At 51.2% G+C, this 21,688-nt stretch overlaps 1 protein-coding gene across 2 annotated transcripts; it reads right to left on the bottom strand.

The window, feature by feature from the left end:
• Positions 1-1,845: 1,845 nt before the first annotated feature.
• Positions 1,846-21,655, bottom strand: LOC133355744 (dehydrogenase/reductase SDR family member 4-like). Of its 2 annotated transcripts, none has more exons than XM_061573059.1 (9): positions 21,347-21,655; positions 18,608-18,785; positions 16,644-16,745; positions 15,829-15,899; positions 15,617-15,668; positions 13,829-13,963; positions 12,949-13,004; positions 9,225-9,390; positions 1,846-2,843 (listed from the first exon to the last, which is right to left on the bottom strand). In XM_061573059.1, exons 1-8 carry the CDS (start codon positions 21,502-21,504, stop codon positions 9,276-9,278), a joined length of 867 nt encoding a protein of 288 aa, XP_061429043.1. In that variant the 5' UTR covers positions 21,505-21,655; the 3' UTR covers positions 1,846-2,843; positions 9,225-9,275. The 2 variants fall into 2 exon arrangements, with proteins under 2 accessions (XP_061429043.1, XP_061429044.1); XM_061573060.1 differs by having other exon boundaries at positions 1,846-2,840.
• Positions 21,656-21,688: the final 33 nt, after the last annotated feature.

The following is a 21,688-nucleotide window of genomic DNA, read 5'->3' as shown; positions in this document are numbered from 1 at the left end:
AAATAAAAATCACGACGTTTCGGAGGCAACACAAGTCTCCATTATCAGGCGGGCCCGTCACAGCCAGATTTGCTGCATCAAGTGAGACAGGGATTCAAGATGCAAGCCCTTAAATACAAGTTAAGGGGGGAGGAGAGGGGGGGGGGCTTATCAGAATGTGGTAGCCAATGAATGGAACGTATTCCCCTTCTTTCGGTAAAGTCACGCAGAAGGGAACATACTATTTATATTATATATTTATATTATTTTCCCTTCTACGTGACTTTACCGAAAGAACTAAGAGTATGAATCCTTGCAGTCACGAAAGCTTCAAATCTAGACCCAATTGGATAGTCTGCGGTGTCATTTTCGAATTGTGGCAAATTTGGACTCGGATGCCGGCACACAGTGGCACTACTCTTGCGAACGACGCCAGGGGGTCTTTAACGTCCACTGTGAGCGAAGCAGGTGGCGCGTAGCATCGTCACGGTTGTTACCGCAGCAATAAGTAGGGTGCCACAGCAGCGATACGTTAACTCCCTCGTCTGGCATGCAGGAGGTCGTGGGTTCGATCGTGACCCCTGACGCCTGCTGCTGTATATTTGGAGTTTGCGTGTCTCTCTCTCTCCCCGTGGTCGCGTGGATTTTTCTCCAGGTCCTCCGGTTTTTTTCCCCTCTACGTTTACAAACATGCGTTTAGGGTATTCGGCTGCTAGAAATTTCCACAAAAGCCACTTCGTTGTGCTATCATTTGCATAGCCGTCAACCCACACGGTTTACCCATATTATTGTACAGAGAAATTGAGTTTTCAGGTCCATACGGCGTAGAGCCGTTTCAATACGAGCAAAAAATATATATTTGTTTGCGTTTCTCCCTTGTGATGGAACTATGTAGGATGAACGTTTGAGATGTATAAGGGCACGGGGGTGACCAATAAGGTCTGAATTGGTCTGTAATAAGGCAGGCACTGAGTGGTTGACAGGTATGAATGTCGCCAGGTCGCGTCTGTAAAAAAAATATCTATATAGCTCTGTGGGACTTAGCTGGTAAAACAAAGTTTAATCGTTTTGGTTTAGGGCGGCCGCTGAATTCGAACCGGGAACCTCTGACACGAGAGGGGAGCGAGTTACAGTCAGGGGCCGTCACCGGTCCACTGCGCCACCCTTCCCTTTGTGGTGTTCACAGCACTTTTGAAAAGCGAACATTTCATCGAGACAAACAAAGCAGTACCATTTTCCCCAAATACCGCTATTTTTTATTAACTTTGACGTTTGCCAGTATAAATGTGCATATAGTAACGATACGCAGCAGTGTAACGGATATTACACTGCAGACGCGGTGTCGTGTACGATATGTTAAAAGTTAGATTGTCTTCACCCCGTGCCCTTATAAATCTCAAATACATAACTGTTAAACACACACTCTGCGTATATTTACTTGGAAGCAGTCATCCGAATAAAACTCATTGAATTCTGTCAATCCATCGCTGGATAATGGAGGTCTCAGCCACGCAATTCTGATCACCGTATTTCACCGCACTGGTCAATTTGGTTGACAACAAGGCACGGTCAGAATGTGCTTCAGTCATCGCTGGCCACCGACGATGGCCATAGCCTGGAATTCAAGTCACATCTCCTATTACCCCCCCCCCCTATAATCGCACGCCATTATTCCAGCGACATCATGTAGTTCAATTATAGTGGCAGTCACTTTCCCTCGTTAATCATTCAGATCATTCTAAATTGGGAGAAAGAAAAAATAAAACTTTGACTCTAAATCACTGTGCAGCACCCTGCTGCATTAATGAATGCTAATGCATCGTTAGACATCAAAGTTTACACTGTCAACAAAGCATTTCCAGGTCGTTGTCATTAGAGCACATTTTTAATGGTGACATTGACATCTCTGTAACTCGGTAATTATGCCTTCGCTGCGTTACTTATTCATTAAAATCAGGGATGCTGTCAATCACTGGTGCTCAACCCTTGCAAGCAGCCGTCGTATTTTCTCACTTTTTATTAATGCTTCGCAACTATGACCGAAAGTGTTTGTGCATTATATCTGATCGTCCATCTGCCTGCCTGCCTGCCAGTCCGTCCGTCCATAACGTGGGATCACGGCAAACTCACGTCAACATGTCTAATTTGAAATTAACTCTCCACGTAAATTTATGCTGCCCTTCAGCAACTTACTCGATTGAGGCCGACCATATTGATCAAAGGTGCTGCCCATAAACTTGGAGACACAAACCAACGCGTAAGTTGCCCTTCGTGGCAGCGCCGCTGCCTCACCGCAGCCAACACACGGTGCTGCCTCCTTGTTTTGCCTGGCGTCAAGGTTGCCGTTATCGTCGCTAATTAATTACTCGCAAGGACAAACCACGAGTTTGACACCGTTTCCAGAATCCACGCACTCGCGTGGTTTTCTTTCTTCCTTGCTTTACTTGGATTCCATCGTGAATTACACAGGGCGATCCATTTGCAGACACCCCATTCGTCAACAATAAAATATAATGGGAAGAAATTATACGACGATCGTGATTTGAGGGCTGCGATGGCACGGCATCCCATATCAGCGCAAACACATTCTCCCCAAATTCTCGCTTGTTGGTCCGTCTCCCTCCGATATCTTGAATCGAACCCACGTCACGGAATTGGCGACACGATCTGCGAATGGTCCTCCTGCGGCGTTGGCGCGTGCCCGCCCCACGTTCCTCGCGAGGGAGCCGCCGTGCCCACCCGTGCCCACCCGTGCCCACGCGGCCCTTGGTGAATCTCCATCCGTGCCGCCACCCTCCGGCTCCGCGCCCCCCCACCACCCTGTCCGACGTGAAGCGGTCGCTTTCACGATACTCAATCACCTGCTGAGAAGAAAGAAGGCAATTTTAATAAATATAGTGGGGGTATGTGAATTGATCGATTATTGTACACAAATTATTGGATAACGCAGCTGTACCCTAAATTGAACCCAGGGTTTCATCTTTATTGGCTCGGCCACTTCGACACCGGCATTAGCCCCCCCCCCCACCACCACCCACGAGGCCAACCCAACCACATCTTTGTGGTATCCGTTACTTCCTGAGCTGTGAATGTGAACCATTGCATCAGCCTCCCAGAGGAACCTCGCCTCCCGTCAATCATCACCTCCCAGCCACGGTTCATCGACCTTCTGTGTGGCACTGTTACGCCGCCGTTGCCAAGCGGGGCCTATCGATGCACGCAAAGCCAGGATTTGGCTGCCCTAGAGGACGGCCCCTACTCTTTAAAGGGCCAGAGATATTGACGTGAATCTCACTGTCGGCCAAGAATAAAACACTGGTGGAGACCGGCGGACAGCTCATTCACCGCTCGGTCAGTTTCCGTGAATTTTTCAGGAGGGATCGTTCAGCCCATCGGCATCTCCGGGGTCAATAAAAACGGCAAGCGCTGGGCTCTCCCGATTATTTAAGCAATCGGTTACTCAACCAATCGGACAGCACAACAATAGTTGGGAAAACAGTCTCGCCACGTGTGCCACTGGACGGGAGGTGATGGGCAGGGCTCGGTGACATGATCAGCATCGTCAGCCGTGGCGTCACGCTGGTCGTGGCTCTTAGAGGCTTCTCTGCCCTCAGGGGGGGGGGGGCAGAATGTAGTGGGTGGCCACCATTTTAAAAGTGTCCCTTAGTAATCAGCCACAAAGAAAGTCGGTTACAATGTTTATTCAACGATTCACCTTCATCTGACTCACTGTCCAAATCTAAAGATGAGCGCCACTTTGTGAGATGGCTACAGCAGTCATCCTACCCCCTGACATACGAGTGTAGAATGTCCATCATTGACTCAAGGCCACCGATGAAGATGAGCACCACCTCGGCTGTGCTGACATTTGACCTTAAACCACAAACCTAGCCAGCTGATGGTGATGTGAAACAAACACTGCAGAGTGTGCAAAAACGAGTGGAGAGTCACAGCGAGACAGAGAGAACCACGTGGATTCGAGAACATGCGCATGGGTAAACACAAAACCCAAACGGGAAAAAAAATATATCAAGTGGGCTCAGGCACGACACGACTCTTGAAGGGGTGATGGCTGATGGTCAAGAACATTATAGTGGCAGCTAAGATATACAAACTATAAACAGCTTTTTATTATACCAGGTAAAGCCCACTGAGCTATTTAGCTCTTTTCAGAAGCGACCTAGCCACACGTAATTATAGCTCAACGAAGTGGCTTATTATCATGTAGAAATGTATAGCAGCCAAATACTCTAAAACGCACGATTCTAAATGTGGAGGGGAAAACCGGAGGACCCAGAGAAAATACAAACTCAAAATATACAGCAGCAGCAGCAGGCGCCAGGGTCGGGATCGAACCCACGACCTCCTGCAGACCACGGCGAGGTCGTTAACATCTCGCCACGGAGAGAGAGACACAAACTCAAAATACACAGCAGCAGGCGCCAGGGTCGGGATCGAACCCACGACCTCCTGTATACCACGGTGAGGTCGTTAACATCTCCTAGCCACCGCAGCCAAGAGATGGAACGTATCCGGAGCAATGACACTGGCTCGTGTGGTGGGTGCTAGGTGCATCGTTGCGTCGCGGGATCATGAAAGATCCTGCGACAACTTGGGGAAGCTTTAATCCAGCAGTGGATTGATCATGGCTGACGATGACAACGATGATGATTCCTGCGATGTGGATGCACAAAGCCTGTATCGTTACTCGCGAGCCTAGGCCACTGTGTACTCATGTCGCAGGGAACACATCCCAAGCATGAGATTTACCCACAAATTGGTTACCCAGAGGACCTCTTGGCACAGAGATAATGAACCTCAAAGGGCCTCAGTGCTATTAAAATGAAGCCCTCCGAGTCAGCACAGCCATATTCACACAGAACTTCCTTGGTTTTAAGATTTCACTGGTTTTCCTTACCTGTTGTTGTTATTGTTGTTATTGCTATCAGCACACCATGTCCTCTAATTGCCCCACTCAAGTAAATTAAGTTCGCATCGATGGCGCATTACGCTAAAGTGCAACCTATTCATTTCTTTATTCATTCATCATCTGCATGCCAATTACTGCCTCACAATAATCGGTGAATTTTCTCTGCTCGCAATAGATGCTTATTATCGCAACATGCGAGGCATATACAAATGAAGGCCCGTTGTTTTGTATTTTACGTTGCAATATACAATTCGGGAATTGCAGAACTGAAGCATTGCTCAACAGCGATGTTAATTATTCACCGACAGCATGAACAAGACGATGGAACGAAAAAGCTATAAAGCGCACAAAGAAGCGCGGAGAGGTGCACGCTTGGGATTGCATCGAGAGACATGAGAGATCGCACACAGGATAAAGTCATTGACCAAGGGTGGAGGGTTGTCCGTGAGTCCAGAGGAATTTGTTTTTTGTGCGTGCCTAGTTTGTCGTCCTTCCCCCGCGCACCTCCGATTAGCACGGTTGGCTACGTATGGTGTGAAAGAAGTTCAACATACACACGCGTAGATACAGCCCATGGTGGTGGACGCTGGTAACATTGACCACCCCGAGTGCTACCGACCAACTCGCGTGGCTTATGGGTTACAAGACAGCAAACGAGACGGTCGCTGCATCGCGCGCTTGCAGATGCGCTGCTTCTGCGGCCGTGTGGAATGCTCTTCCTTCCGATATTAGAAAGGTACTGGAGGTTCCGCACTTTTCAATAATTTAGATTAACAAACACATTTCTTTAGAACTGCTTTTTGTGCTTTGTTTCTTGTCCTTCCCTCGCACCTCCGGTGAGCACGTTTGGCTACGTACGGTGTGAAAGGAATTCAACATCCACATACACACATACCTACGCTGCATCTGATCCGGCCAGAGTAGCAACAACTACAACTACGGCCGCCATTCGCCACGAAGCAACGGACACATCACCAAAGCGCTTGGTGCCAGGCTAGGTGCACTTTGAGGCCGCGTCAAACGTCAACGGCTCTCTGGCAAACGCACGTGCAAAGCAACAAAACGAAACCGAACGAACGAATCCAGTGAACGACACTCTTAGCACGGGGTCTTCTTCAACGTCCGCTGGAGGGCACGCGGGGAGCTCTGTGCAGGTTTTACGCTGAGACGAGGTGGATGAGGGGGGTGCGAGGAGACAGTCCCTTGCAAGCTGCCGCTTCGCCAGCAGTAGAACAATTTGGGCTCGAGGCTCTTAAAAATGCAGCGTTTCCTTCTGATGTATATTTGATATTAATTGGACATCGCACAATTAATGCTTAATAATTCAAGAGCATTAATTTTTTTTTTGTGTTTGCCGTGTCTGGAGAATTCATTAATGATGCGTCAGCAGCCCACAGTAACAAGTTACTACTGTGCCTCGATGCAAACAGCAACTCCCCACGTGACCACTACAGTTATGGATTAAAAAATACACGTGATAGATTTTGTATCCAAAGGAAAAAAGTGCCAGACTCTTAGAGAGCAAAAGTGAATGCGCCACGAGGTGCACATTCACTCTGAGTTTTACTTCAGATCTGAGTCCCAAGTCGCCTAAAAGTCGACCAAAAACCGGGGAGTGCGGAGGGGGAGGAAAAGAGAGATGCACGCTTGGAATTGCATTAAGAGGAACACACGGATTGGAGAACAAACGCAGGTACATGACAACATTCAAACGCTTAACAAAATAAAGTAGGCTTGGAACAGAACACGCCGTGGCTGGCATTGCACTGAGAGACGGAGAGAAGAAGGTGCGGCTTACAGAACGTGAAACTAAACTAACACTATAAACTATTTTTATTTTACCTGGTAAGACCCACTGAAATATATAGCTCTTTTTTTAGAAGCGACCTGGCCACAAATGATAGTTCAATGAAGTGGCTTATCACGTGGAAATTCATAGCAGCCAAATACTCTAAATGCACGTTTCGAAATGTGGAGAGAAAAAACGGAGGACCCGGAGAAAATTTAATGCGACTGTGGGGAGAGAGAGAGAGACACGCAAACTTCAAATATACAGCAGCAGGCGTCAGGGCCGGGATCGAACCCACGACCTCCTGTACACCAGGCGAGGTAGTTAACATCTGCTAGCCACCGTGGCTCTCTTTCTTAGGTTCATCACCGAATTTAAACTGTAAAGAAAAACAAGCGGGTTCAGGCAGGGACGCGTCATAGCCTCAGGGGGAAGATGGTCCGACAGTCCTGAATAACGACGGAGTGACCCCCAGCTCATGAAACGCGTCCCAAGGGACATTCGCGCGGGTAGATGGAGCGACGGAAATCAGCCCGTGTGCAGGCGCTGCGCTGACGAGATGTTAACTACACCGCCTGGTATACAAGGAGGTCGTGGGTTTGATCCCCACTCTGACGCCTGCTGCTGTATATTTGGAGTTTGCGTGTCTCTCTCCCTGTGGCGCGTGGATTTTTCTCAGGGTCCTCGGTTTTTTCCCCCGACGTGCATTTAGAGTATTTGGCTGCTATAAATTTCCGCGCGATAAGCCACTTCGTTGAGCGATCATTTATGATAGCCAGGTGACTTTAGAAAAGAAAAGAAAAAGCTACACATCTCAGTCGGCCTCACCCGGTAAAATAAAAAATAGTCAAGTAGTATAGAATTGTTGTACTGCAAAACCGTGGAGGATGGAAATGACACTGTGGGGCCTTCATCCAGCAGCGGATAGGTCACGGTGGCGGATGGTTCATCGTAAAGTTCAAATAAGTGTCCGGCACTGCTCGACTCCGCTAACCTTGAGCCGGAAATGGAAACTCCACCGTTCTATGGCAGGGACAAGTCTATCCACAGCACAACTACTGTTGACGTCTCGCAGAGCGGTGCCCCGTGTTGCCAACCCCAGAGGAATGAAGGGCCAAGTTTGCTGCCTGGCGCTGTTAAGACTGTGGCAGAGACGGGCAAAATCCATTCAAAATTATAAATTGCTCTCGTAATGTCATGTAGATTTTTAAAAAACAAGCAATTAACAGTGTCTCATGTGATTTCGATGAAAATTACCAATTACGTTTGCAAGTGTGTAATTTAATTATCAATTACCAATTATAAATGCGGTGAAATTACAGATTTAATTTGCATGTAATTTAAGAGCCTGGAGACGATTTATATACTTAAAAGGTAAAGCTGCAGCCCTTGCAATTGCTTCTTCACGCCACCACTGGCAGAAAGGCCAGCACTAGAGGGAGCCCTGAAGCAGCCTCTTAGATTCTGGTGAGAAGAGCTCGGTGGAAGTACACCCACACTTTGCCGCACCGCACATAACCTGCCAATGGGCCGTGGTGAACCCATTTTATACGACTGCGTGGATAGGGCAGCTGGGGGGGGGTGGTTTATGAAAACGTGCGCCGTTGTGCCGATTCTCACTGCAGCCTCGCTCGGACGGCGATCGCGGCATCTGCTCAGCACGGTAAGCGCTGACCGTCAGCAGCAGCGGCGGCAGCAGCAGCGGCAGCAGCAGCAGCGGCAGTAGCGGCAGCAGTAGCAGCAGCAGCGGCAGCAGCAGCAGCAGCAGTAGCGACAGCAGCAGCGGCAGCAGCAGCGGCAGCAGCGGCAGCAGCGGCAGCGGCGGTTTGCGGCTAACCATCGAACAAAGACGGTCACCGGCATCGCTGCGCATTTGGATGCGGCCGTCTGGAGCGCTCTCTTCCTTCCGATATTCGGAAGCCACTGAAGCCCGGTGCAGATCACAAACCATGATGTGGGTGGCTGGGGGGGGGGTGGGTACAGAAACTCCACGGACAGAAGTCCAAAACGCAGTGCTCCTGAGTTTAGAGGAGGGGGCAGATTGGGCTCGCTGCTGCCCCACCAAGTGGGGACCGCGAGAGCAGATAGCGCGTGTACTTTAATATCGGAAAGAAAGTGGAGGGAGCAGGGGGAGAGGCGGGGAGGGGGGAGAGAGGAAGAGGGGGAAGGAGCTATGCACTTTTAAATCTAAATTGATAACCTCATTTCTTTAGAACTGCTTTTTGCGTTGGGTTTGGCGTCCTCCCCCCATCCACCCGCACCTCGGATCAGCACGGTCGCTACGTTCGGTGTGAACGAGGTTCAACGTACATTACCATGGCCTGAAAAGATACCAGCAGTAGTGCGTGGCGAAAGCCAGGAAGAAGAAATGCTCAAAAAACGTGGCCTATCCGGAACACATGTGCGTACGTACGTATGTTGAACTTCTTTCGCACCGTACGTAGCCAAATGCGCTAATCGGAGGTGCGGGACAACGCCACTCGGAGAGTGCGAGGCAGGGGGGTGGGGGGGGCTGTGGTTGCGTACCCGGAGGTCAGGGGGGTCGCCGAGCCGCGACCGGGAAAGCACGGACGCTCCTCAGAGCCGCGACGGGCACCCGCCCGCCACCACCAGCGTCTCGCCCGTCATGTAGGCCGAGTCCTCGGAGCAGAGGAAGGCCACGGTGCCCGCGCACTCCTCTGGCTCGCCGATACTGCGGGCAGAGGGGAGGACAAGCGCCGTCAACGCGCCAGCTCGCCGGAGGGGAGGAGGGGGGAGTGGGGGGCAGCGTCAACGCCGTCGACGAAATTCACGCTACTCTACTCTGGCATACGATGGCGGTGTGGCTCAGGAGCGTTGCGGTTCAGGATTGTTTAGCTCCTGAACAACATCGCCATCGCATGCGAGGTCTGCTGCCCACGATGAGAGGGCTTCAAGAGAGAGAGTGTAGTTTTACTGGTAGGAACACAGGGGATTATGTCCGTCCGTCCGTCGTGCAGGGAGGGGCTGGGTGGAGAGGGAGGGGCTGGGTGGAGAGGGAGGGGCTGGGTGGGGAGGGTGGGGCTGGGTGGGGAGGGGCTGGGTGGGGGGTAGGAGGGGTGGGGTTGGGTGGGGAGGGGCTGGTCACCCCGTGGTGCCCTTATAAAACTCAACGTTTAACCTACTCACGCCGGCTTGTGCCCGCCCTCACAGTCGGGCATATGTGCGGAATACACCACGCCGCCGTTGACCCTGGCCATTGACCAAGCAACCCAACGTTCCTACCAGCTCCCTCCGCAGGAATGTGTTTCTGTTCCTCCTACTCCTCCGTTGAAGAATCGCAGACCACAGTGGCTTTATTACATTTGAAGTATTGGAAATGACGGCAGGAACTTCTTGACGGGTAACACACTTTTATTAAATCTTGACGTGTCACAATACAACGTGTGGTCTCTATTCTTCTGACTATACACTCCACTTAACTCGTGTAGACGCTATGCCTCTGGCTACACACAATGCACTTGACTCGTGTAGACCCTATGCCTCTGGCTACACACAATGCACTTGACTCGTGTAGACCCTATGCCTCTGGCTACACACAATGCACTTGACTCGTGTAGACCCTATGCCTCTGGCTACACACCATGCATTCGACTCGTGTAGACCCTATGCCTATGGCTACACACAATGCATTCGCCTCTGGGTTACACAGAGTCCCGGTCCCGTTAGGACAGCGGGACTAGGTACCGCAGGGCCCTATCTCTTCATCCCCGTCTTCATTCTTCGCTGGTTACATACTGCCCTTACGCCTGTGTGCATCCCCTTTTATAGCCCCTGCTCACGGGAGACGGAGCTGATGCGGACGTCGACGTGAGCATCGCTCCTTAGTTAACCAATGACGACGCGCTATCTCTACGATCCGTTTTCCCCAGCGCGTGTTAACACTACTCAACCAATCACACCGCGCTGCCACCCGATCACTCCCTCTCAGCGCGTCACCGGCACACAGCCAATCAGCACCACGTAACCCACGACCCCGCGCTGACCCCTGATCCTCCACCGTCAGCGCGCGTCACCACATACACAGCCAATCACTACGCGCTGGCACACGATCCCTACCCCAGCGCGTATCACCACTACACATTGGTCTAATAGTTTGCATTGCATGGCCAGTCGCACTAATGGGGCTTGCGTCAGTAACCTTCCATGCATATATTACGTTGAACTTCTTTCACACCGTACATAGCCAACCGTACTAATCGGAGGTGTGGGGGGGGGGGGGAAGGACCACAAACTCAACACGAAAAAAATGAGATTCGCACATCAGCCTGTTAATGGTCCGATGCAGTCGCTGGTTACAGCAGTGTTGTTGAGGGGGGATTTGTCACAGAGCCATTTGTGCTAATCACAGCCGCACACAGACACATTAAAGCTCGAAGAACCCCGAGCCGGGAAGCTTTCGTTCACAGGTGTCCAAGCCCAAGCTGGGGGTGGCAACGGTGGAAAATTACAGAGGGGAAGTTGCATCGCAGTGAATGTCATTGGTGTTGCTGCAGCTCACTATCGCTCTCTACAGCCGTTGCGCAGGCAGTAACGAGACTTCAGTGGGCTGAACATTCGGACAATAGCAAAAATGTGGCACCGTCAGGCACAAGACGTAGACTAACGGCATTTGAAGACGTGGTTCAATGCACGTGGCCAAAACCCCACAATTGAACCGCGGACCTCAGCGGAGATTTACGAAATTTGTGATATAAAAAGAATTCGTAAAACGTTTGCATTTTTTTGTTGCGCTATGCCGATCTAGCTGCCGAAGCACGGCATCATGGCTGGAACACAGAAGTCCGACCAGTGGAGGTCGGCTGCAGAGGTTTTGTGGCAACATCTACAACCAGACTGCTTAGAGACCTGGGAATTAAGGGCCAGAGCCAGCGTTCGGCAATCAAAGCTGTATCGGAGGCGGCAGAAGGCAGCAGTCAGTGGCTCTGGATGAAGAGGAAAGACCCCAGCTGGGCCCCAAAGTGAGAGGGCCAGGAGGTATGCAGTCAACAATGCTTGACTCAGGGAGGAGGACGCCCCTGCCATGCATAGTCCCATGGGATGTTGGCTACCAACAACAAGGCAACTCCTATGACCAATTGGGAATGGGACGCAAGCGTAGGATTGATCACCCTGTCGCTGGCCGCCTTTGGGGAGGGTGTATAGTATGAAAGGCCGAAACACCCTAGGAACCAAAGGGTCACTACTGACGATGCGCTCCCCAAATTTCACCAGGCTCACTGTTCATGAACTCTTGGAAGTGCTTGCACAAAGGATAGTAACATCTCATCCTGTGTTCTTTGGAATCTTAGTCAGCAGTTGCAGTGAGTGGATGAAGATCATCATCCAATGTGGAGCAAACGCCATGACGACACCAAACGGATTCACGCCGTTCGAAACAGCGGTGCACCGAGGAAGACCAAACATGGTCATTTTTTGTTAGATATTTTTATTATTTTATTATTTCCCTTCTACGTGACTTTACCGAAAGAACCAAGAATATGGTCATTGCTCTTGAGGTACAGTACGTGGACACGGAGAGATTTGAGCAAGTTCACCGATTGGCGCTGCCCATCCAGCGGCAAAATCTGGCAAAGCACACTTTGCCGGTCGGCAGGTCATGTGTTGGTGGTGAGGGTCACGTGTGGGTACTCCGACCTCTTTCGAGACAACTTGCCGGCATGGAAGAGAAGGCCAAAATACCCTCGTAGGCAAACTCTCGAGGCACTTCGGCCAGTAATTGCAGCGATGCCCGTTCACATTTCATATTATGAAGGCGATTCCCCCTGGAGGCCAGCTCATTATAGAGTCAAAAGTCATCATATTCCGAATGAGAATCTGTATTTACCCTTGGAGAAATCTGATGAGCTATGAAGCTAATTTTCACAGATGTGCAGTAGGGGTGGGTCAGAAGGTTTACAACAACAAACAGTACAAAAACACGATAAGAGTGCAAAGCATAGCAAAGGTAAAAAAAATCACAAAAAACAAACATGTAAAACAGATAAAGTGAATAAGTTAAAGTTGCATAAGTCCCCCCACTGCTCAAATGAGCAATGCAGTGGCGGTAAATAATGTGAAAGGCGTCCGGCCAGTTAAGATAAAAAAACACCCTCCAGAGAGGCTCTCCAGAGCTCCCTCTAGTGGAGGGGCACCTTCCACCGGCAGTAATGTGAGCGAGCAATTGCAGGGCTGCGCCCTTACCCCTTTACCCCAACGGCCAACACAGCACAACACTTGGCTCGGGTCTTACCGTCCCATGGGGATGTGTTTCACAAACTCGCCGAGCATGTCCTTGTTCTCCCAGAGCTACGGAAACCACACGGTGCGTGCGACGGGGAGGGGGGTGGGGAGAAAAATGTCAAAAACTCAGCAAATTCTGGAGTGGAGCGAGCAAAGCGCCTGGTGTCATTGAAGCGTCACGTTACAACGGTGGCCGTGTGTGCGTGCGTGTTTGTGTTTTTCCCCGTTACGCTGCTTTACACAAAACACTTGAGCTGCTTGCGTTCGCAACTCAGCCGATGCGCTGGCAGGGCCGGCGTAAAACTAATTACGTCGCGCGCACGGTGCTGCAGCGTCTGCTGGAAAAAAAAAAATGTGCCAGCCTGCATAAAATGAAAAAGGGAATGTATGCGGTGACTCGGCAAACATTTAAATGTTGTATTTTTTACAAAAGTTAACGAATAAGACTTTCAAACACCTTTGGCAGGCTACATTTTTCCTCACAACTCGAGCAGTGACACAAGCGACCGAGCACGCTAAGATTTGAAACACGACGCCGCCAGCCCAAATGCATTCCCCTCTAGCTCGCAGTGACGGATAAAGTGGCACCAGGCCTCACCCCAGATGATTTAAAGGTGCAATAGCTCCAGTGGCATCCTAATATCGGCAAGGAAGAGCGTTTTTCCGGACGGCCGCAGTAGGGCGTGCGCAAGCGCCGTGAGATGCGGCAACCACCGTCTTCGTTCGACGGCCGGCACAAAGGTGGCCGTGGGGCCGTACGAAACGAAGTCGCCGGGCCGGTTAACGTCCACCCGCAGGGCCGCGGGTATCTCGGCCCGTGGCCGTTCGGAGCGAGCGAGCGTGGCGCGTGGAGCGACGCTGGCGGAGGGGAAACACACTGTGGCACTTACGAAGGAGCTGAAGCGCGTCTTGATGATGCCCGGTGCCAGGCAGTTGATGCGGATGTTCATGGGGGCGAGCCGTGGAGCGAGAGTCTTGGTGAGGCCCAGCAGGGCCGTCTTGCTCACGTTGTACGGGCCCAGCTCCTGCCACGGCAGCCGAATGATCATTAGAGAGCCCGGAGATGATACGGATACTTAAAGATGAAGGGGCAGCCCTGCGTTTTCCTGTTCATCATGGGATGACTGCAGCGTGATTTCACAGTGCAAGTGCAATTCACTAAAGCGCTGAACACTTCAAGAACGCATCTACCATGTTAAATGAGCGATTACTGTTAAGCACCTCCTGTAAATCCATGAGAGGTTTTTTTTGGGGAGGTTAGATCACGAAAATGTGTCGTTAAACCCGCCACCACCCGCCACAGCCAATTAGTAAGGTTTGTCACGTAAACAGAACGTGCCAATTCGTTACTAGTACAGCGCACCGGTAATTAGAACCAGATTCATCATTACCAGCGAAACGTCGTGTTCAAATTGTAAATGTTGCGGGTTTACTCTCCAACAAACCTGCAGTCACGAAAACTTCAAAACTAGATTAAACTGGTGTGCTGCATTGGTAACGAATTTGCACGTTCTGTTTACGTGACAAACCTTACTAATTGGCCGTGTCGGGTGGTGGCGGGTTTAACGACGCATTTATATTCACGCGATCCAACCCAAAAAAAAAACCCCTCTATTATGGATGATATTGGTCGAGAAATCCTACTACTACTCCATTTTGAAGAGACCTCCTCCTGTAGACTGGACACCTGTTCTGTGTGGCGCTGCAGCTCGAAGCTGTTATCGGCTTTCACACTCAGCTCGCACGAGAGGGAGAGAGAGAGAGGTGCTCCGACTTGGCAAATCGGTTCGCATGAATAAAACAGGTCTGTCCTTAGACGTGCATTAAACATTAAGCTGCCCTTCCGCTGTCTGAAACTGAGATTGCACTGCCGGCTGCATAAGACAAATGGCTCCGTACGGCCTCCCGCAACTTTGTGCGGAGCCGACAGAAAACTTCACGCCGGTTCGGCAAGTGCTCTTACAACAAAGCTGCGAGCACAGTATCTACACATGCACACGTTATTTGTATTCACTGCATATCTTCATCTCTTCCACAACCCACTGGTGGTTGAAGGCCTCCCCGTGCCGTGTCAGTCATGGGGTCAGTGCGGGTTTGAAGGTGGGGGGGGGAGCACCTGGGATCGGTTTAAATATCGCTCGTCACCGATGTTAGCCACGGCCGACAATCAAACTCGGGCTTCTGGGTTCATAGGCTCGGGTGGCCCACCTCCCCTGACCGCTATAATTATCAGGCAGTTTCACGAGGGCGTCGTGCAACGCGTGAGATCTGCTGATGGGGCATCAGCTTTCTGTCCGATCACCAACGGGGTCAGGCAGGGGCGTGTTCTCGTCTCTTCTTCTTTCGTACGGGCTGCTCATGTGGATGCAGAGCAACGGCTACAATTTTGACATTCACGTGGCCAAGCCCAGATAACCGCGTCAGGATCAGCGGAGTGTATCATCGCGGCGATGTCTCCTTCGTACGCGTGGATCGGGCGTTGCGTCGCTCTACATTGTACGGTCTCCGTTCTGGATGACCACAGTTGCACACTACTACTGCAGAGTTTTAAATGTTTCTGTTTGTACATCCTCAGGTGCCCACATTTGCTGCCACGGTTTGTGCAGTGGATGCGTGTCCTCGCCCCTGGACTGGCATCACTGGGACAACTCCCGTGAACGTGCGAGGAGCAGCCTTACGCTGAACGGCTGGTAGCCCGCGATGGAGGCCACGAGCACGACGGAGCCTCCGCTGTCGAACACAGGAGAGTAAGAGAAGTCAATCGTTAAGCACGAACACAAGGGCGGAGGTTTACGCGGCTGCGCTTTCACGTCTGTTCACAAAGCACACTGCGTGGTGGGGGCCATTGCGAGCGAAGACGACGCACCAGTGCACGCCACAAACATCTCACCCTCTGGTCTTCATGTGTGGGACGACCTCCTTGGTTATCATAAACATGCACTTGACATTTATGTCCAGGATCTGCAAACGAGTCCGACAGCAGAAATGTGTCGGCAGTTAACGCTCGACTCCCCCGGCCGCTCGTATCTTCCCACCGATCTGTGTCAACGCCTCACCGACACAACCCCCACTCCAACACCCCCACCTCTGTCCCACTCCCCCCCCCCAGCACACATAGCTCTGTTAGCAGCATGATGCTACATTTTATAGATAGATACAAATTTTAATATTTTTGTAGGAACAGTACGTCACGTGTGTGTATGTTGAACTTCTTTCGCGCCGTACTTAACCAACTTTGCTAATCTGACGCACTCGGGAATAAACGGAGGAATAGGTGAAAAGGCCCGATTTGTAAATATCCATAGAACATGGCAGAACGAGCACAAATACTGCACTGTGTGCGAGCGGTTAATTGTTTCAGGGTGGATATGTAATAGTGGGATATGTGGCGTTAAGGGTGTTTCATCGCTGATCTTGCCCCACAAAACTGCACCGTTCTGGGCAATGCCCCACAAAACCTTAACCCTGATTAGCACGGTCGGCTATGTACAGTACGAAGAAAGTTCAACATACACACGAACGTAGCAATCGATTCACAGATTTTCCATAGTGACTGTGAAAACACGTGGAGTGTCTACGGACCAACGGGCGGGCGGGAGTGGACACATCGAACTCGTAGCGTTCGCGGAAACGTGGGGCAAAAACGGTTCTCTTCGCAACAAAAAACTGAACTCGTTTCAAATCCTTGTCAACAAAACGCGGTACCTTATCCCACACTTCTTCAGTCGAGTCCAGAATGTCTCCAGCAAAAGGATTCACGGCAGCGTTCGAGACCAGGATGTCAATCCCTCCAAATTCTTTGATTGTCTGCTCCGGAAACAAAGACAACGATCCCCCCGTATAGCGTTAGCGCACAGTTGGGGCAAGTGCTGTTGGCGAGCACCTATGAAGATAGGTACACTGTGGCACACGAGGGGGTGGGTGGCCAGCACCACGCCCGGCCGCCTTTGTCTCCTGAGTGGCGATGCTTACACACCGCACCAGGTACTCATTTGAGGCCGAGTCGGCCTAGGGGAGGCCCAGGACCGGTTCAGATAACGATACACACACACGTGCACAAAATTAAATGCAATCGCACTTCCATTTATGTGCACGTAGGGACCTTTTGGCGATCCACTGCTGGATGATGGCTTTCCCACACCGTGTGGGTCGTGGAGCCTATTTGACCATACTTCACCATGATAGTCAGCGCAGGTTGGTGAAGACGAGAAGCATAATACAGTAAGACTGTACTAGGATAGCACAGTACGACCGGATTAAATGTCTAATTGGTGTTTGAAAATCGTAAAACCTGTATTAATGCCAGAAAGAGCAAATAATGTTCTTCTTTATCATCTTGATACTGGCAAAAAGGGCTCCGTAGGAAATCCCAATGTGTGTATGTTAAACTTCTTTCGCACCGTACCTAGCCAACCCTGCCTATCAGAGGCGCAAGGAAAGACAACAAACTAAACACAACTCCACAAATTAGTTTTCAATCTAGATTTAAAAATGCACAGCCTCAGTGGCTTCGTAATATTGGAAGAGCTTTCCAGACGGCAACAGAAGCGCATCCGAAAGCGCGCGATGCGGTGCCCACCGTCTTTGTTCGACGGCCGAGCCAAGAGCCGGGAGTGTGCGTGATGGTGGTTCACGCACGGGGAGAGGGAAGCAGCGGAAGAGACAAAAGTGTTTTTTGACCCGCTCCATTACGTGCAGAATTACTCAAAGCAAGTTCGATGCGAGAGCTCTAATAGCAAGCATGACCTTCCGGTAATGTGCAGTGCAGAATGCAACAGCGTCCATGGCACTGCAGCACAATGCGCTGCTCTTTTTACGTGACATTAGCCAGGCGCTTTCTGCTGCCGCTGTTGCTGCACAGAGGTCATTGGAGCTGGGTTAGGGTACGGACAGTGAACCTTGGAATTAATAAACAACTATGTTTACCCTTTCACTTACCCGGGCCATATATGCGTACGATGTTTGTTTTTATGATGTGAGCGTTGTGGTAACTGCACTGCCTGTTTATTTTGTGTCCTCTCGTCTTAAATTGTTGTTGTTGTTGTTGTCATTTCCACACCCCCCCCCCAACTCCATCCCGCGATCGTGCTGTCGGCATCACGTCACGAGACAAAGGATTCCAATCGGGAACTCTCACGGGGCAGTGCAGCCATTTGTGATATGAGAACAACCTGCAGAAGTGGCTATCACCGAGCTACCTCCGAGATCCCTTCCAGTGACGTCTGGCCCGCACAGCGTCACGTCTCTCGTCTTGCACGACAATCAAAACGACATTTTTAATTCTCACAACAGGAATTTGGTCAGACGAAGAACGGAACCAAAATTTTATGCGATTACTCTATCGTGTCCATTTCTCACTCGACGAAACGGAAATCACCAAGATAGTTGGAATAAAAAAAAGTCTCACGTTGGGTGCCCACGCGTGTCGCTGCACGGAATGCGTTGGGCGGAGCCTGGTAACATCATCAGCCGCGTCACAATGGGTGTGGCTGCGGAGGGGGGGGGTTTCCCACCTTCAGGAGGCTTTATAAAGGTGCCCACGAGCAGTAAACCGCAAAAATAGTCGATTACGATTTTTTTTTTCCCTTTAATTAATCGTCTACATCGATCAATGGTTCTCCCCCGCACCCCCCCACCCGACTCTGAAGGCCTGCCGAGGACGCGTTCACCTTGGCGATGAGCTGCGAGCGGTGCTCAACCTTGCCGACGTGGCACACCGTGCCGGACACGAGCAAGCCCTGAGCGCGCAGGCGGCCCAGCGCGTGATCCACGTTGTCCGCCTTGCGGCTGCTGATCATCACCTGCGCTCCCTCGCGCCCCAGCCGCTCCGCGATGCTGTAGCCGATGCTGTTGACCCGTCACGGCGGTGGGTCCAGAATCAGAATATTAATTTGTATTAGAGGAGGAATCCGATGAGCTATAAAAACAACTCTTTTGTTAACAGGTGTCCAGTCGGGGCACGGGGTCAGAACGTTACGTCAACACATAATACAAAAACACGGCAGGAGTGCAAATTATAGGCAAGGCAAAGAATCACTTCGACCCTGGCCTTCACAAATGATAGCTCAACAAAGTGGCTCCTCGTCATCATGTGGAAGTCCACAGCAGCAAAATCATCTAAGTGACCTGGACGCAATGTTTCCAAATGTGGAGGGAAGAACCGGAGGACCCGGAGAGATCAAAAAGATCATCCACGCCTCGCCGGCGCGCATGTGAGGTGGGGGACGGCGGGCACAGGCGAACGCCGAAACGTCGCTCTCTCGCGAGCACCCAACGAGAGATGCGGCAACGGCTCCCCCGGCACGTTTTGTCAGGTTGTGCCGCGTGCAGTTCGGTGCGATTGTCCGACGTTTCGCTCCACGTGCCGCCGGGTGCCTGAAGGAGCGCCTGATGAGGCCTCCGAAGAAATGTCTCCGCTTCGTTCAACAGCTGTTGGGCCGTACTAAGCTTCTGAAATATGACGAGGTCAGGCGGACAGCGGGTGATTTGGATATAAGTTTGACTTTCTCACAGTATGCGTTTGCAAAGTGATGTTATTGTTATACAGCAGAGCAAATGACATGAGCCATCGGGAGGGAGCTCATCGTCATTTGTGGCACTCAACCAGTGGTGGACACCTCACAATGCCATGGTGGACTTGAGTGTCTGTGTAGGACGATCACTGCTGAACCAAAGTTTGCTGCTTTCATCATATTGACCTTGGAGAGATGTAGATGATAACGTGCTCGACCCATCCCCCAGCATATCCCAGATTAGAACTCTCAACCTTTGCACTTTGAGCGCATCGCTTTAACCACAGCTACACCCAGCCGTACTCCATCATCATCATCGTCGTCGTCGGCCATGATCAATCCACTGCTACGACATGACAACCCACATAACACCTGCACACCAGCTGATTCCATCGCTCCATGTCCGCGGTTGGGTGGTTATTGCAACACCGCATCTATGTTTAAACGCAAGACACAACAAACGGATAACTCCTATATTTTACTTTGAAAACGCTCCATTAACAAACAAAAAAACTCCAAAAAAATAAAAAAAACTCGTCGACAACGCTGTGACCTTAAAATAAACAAATATATAATCGGCGACGTGTCAGGCGATGGCCCTTCTTATATTCCGTTGAGTTTGATTTGTTATGTATTGTGCTTTTGCACCACTGCAAATGCAGCAAGTGCGACATCTGGTAATAAATTAGAGTGACAATTAATCATCCACGGTCCTTTTCTCAATCCACTGCTAGATGAAGGCCTCCGCCATGCAGCGTCATGGGGGGCGAGGGTTTGTTTGACCATACTTCACCACGCTGGTCGCTGTGGATTTCAGGGAGAACACGGCCGAGGCTCGGGGTCAAATCTCTCGCCACTGATGTTAGCCGTGGTCTGTTGGGCCGGGTTCGTGGCGCGTTACGAGAGAAAAATCACTGCACCACCACCACGACAGCCCCCGCGGTCGTTCTATGATCTGGCTACCATCAACCATCATCCCTCTGTGGTCGGTAAACGAGTACAAGTACCCACTTTGTGGGAAACCAGCAGTCGTGCCCTTGTAGACTGAACTCCTGAATACATCCTTGCGCAAGAGTGCACTGGCGTCCCGTCATGGTAACGTGGAATTTCCACCGATGGCTGAGCATCCGAGCCCCGCACGAACGTTCAGTACGCAGTTGTCATGAATGTCAGTTTATTTTGAGTTTGCCAAGCGAAAGTTAACATCACAAAATAAACAGATAAACAGGCACACAGAGAGAAAGACAATCACACAGACACAGATAGACAAGGACCTCCCATATAGCCGGCACGGCACACGAGGGGGTGGGTGTTTACACACCGCTACACCAGGTACTAATTTGAGGCTGAGTCGACCTAGAGGAGACCCAGGACCAGTTCAGATAATTGTCACCGGGGTTGGCCGTGAGCAGGGATCGAACTCGGGTGGCCGGGTTCGTAGCGCAGCGCGTTAACCGCTATCCCACCGCTCTCACACGAGAGACAGACACACGGACACACAGACTAACATAGACACACATGTCACACACATGTAGACACAAACACGGACACACAGACAGACACACGCACACCACACACATGTAGACACACATGTAGACAGACACACACACGGACACACAAGTAGACAGACAGACACAGACACACGGACACACACAGATACACAGACACACGGACACAGATACACAGACACACGGGGACAACAACAACAACCGCCATTCGCCACTAAGTTGCGGTGACGTCACCACGACACTTGTGCCAGGCCACGTGCACCTTGAGGCTACCACGTGAAGTGTCGAACGCCCGCTGGCAGGAGGTCACGGGGCGGACCCAGCAGGTGCCACGGGTCGACTGACTTAGATGACACGGGGACACACACAGACACACGCACACACGCACCCGTCTGTCGACGCGGTCACAATCGCCACTTTGCCCGCAAGTCTCCCTCCACCACCGCCCTCCTTGCCCCGAGATGCCGCCGCCGTCGCCATCCCTGCAGCGTGGAGACGAGTCCACCCCGCGCTTGCCGGCACGGAGACCCCCCGAGCTAAGAGCATCGCCGAGAGAGATAAGAGGCTCGGGGTCACGGGCGAGAGCGCGAACTTTAGCCGAGTTGGCAGGGCGGAACTTTTACGTCGAGCGGTACTCGTTATGCCCGGAACGAAACTCTGCGGGCGCTGGTTTCCAGCCCGGACGAAATCGCGCGGCGCTCACTTTGTTTTTTTATTATTCGGTAGGGGG

The sequence above is a fragment of the Lethenteron reissneri genome, chromosome 52 (genome assembly GCF_015708825.2).
Source record: "Lethenteron reissneri isolate LAM-NWPU_2019-01 chromosome 52, ASM1570882v1, whole genome shotgun sequence".
In the NCBI taxonomy this organism is placed as follows: Eukaryota; Metazoa; Chordata; class Hyperoartia; order Petromyzontiformes; family Petromyzontidae; genus Lethenteron; species Lethenteron reissneri.
This window is presented reverse-complemented; position numbering and strand designations above follow the sequence as displayed.

Coding starts and splice junctions, on each gene's coding strand:
- LOC133355744 (XM_061573059.1), bottom strand. CDS start 21,504: ATGCTCTTAGCTCGGGGGGTCTCCGTGCCGGCAAGCGCGGGGTGGACT. Junction 15,900..16,643: donor CTGAAGAAGTGTGGGATAAG/GTACCGCGTTTT, acceptor ACTCGTTTGCAG/ATCCTGGACATAAATGTCAA. Junction 13,964..15,616: donor CGGGCTACCAGCCGTTCAGC/GTAAGGCTGCTC, acceptor CTGCCGTGGCAG/GAGCTGGGCCCGTACAACGT.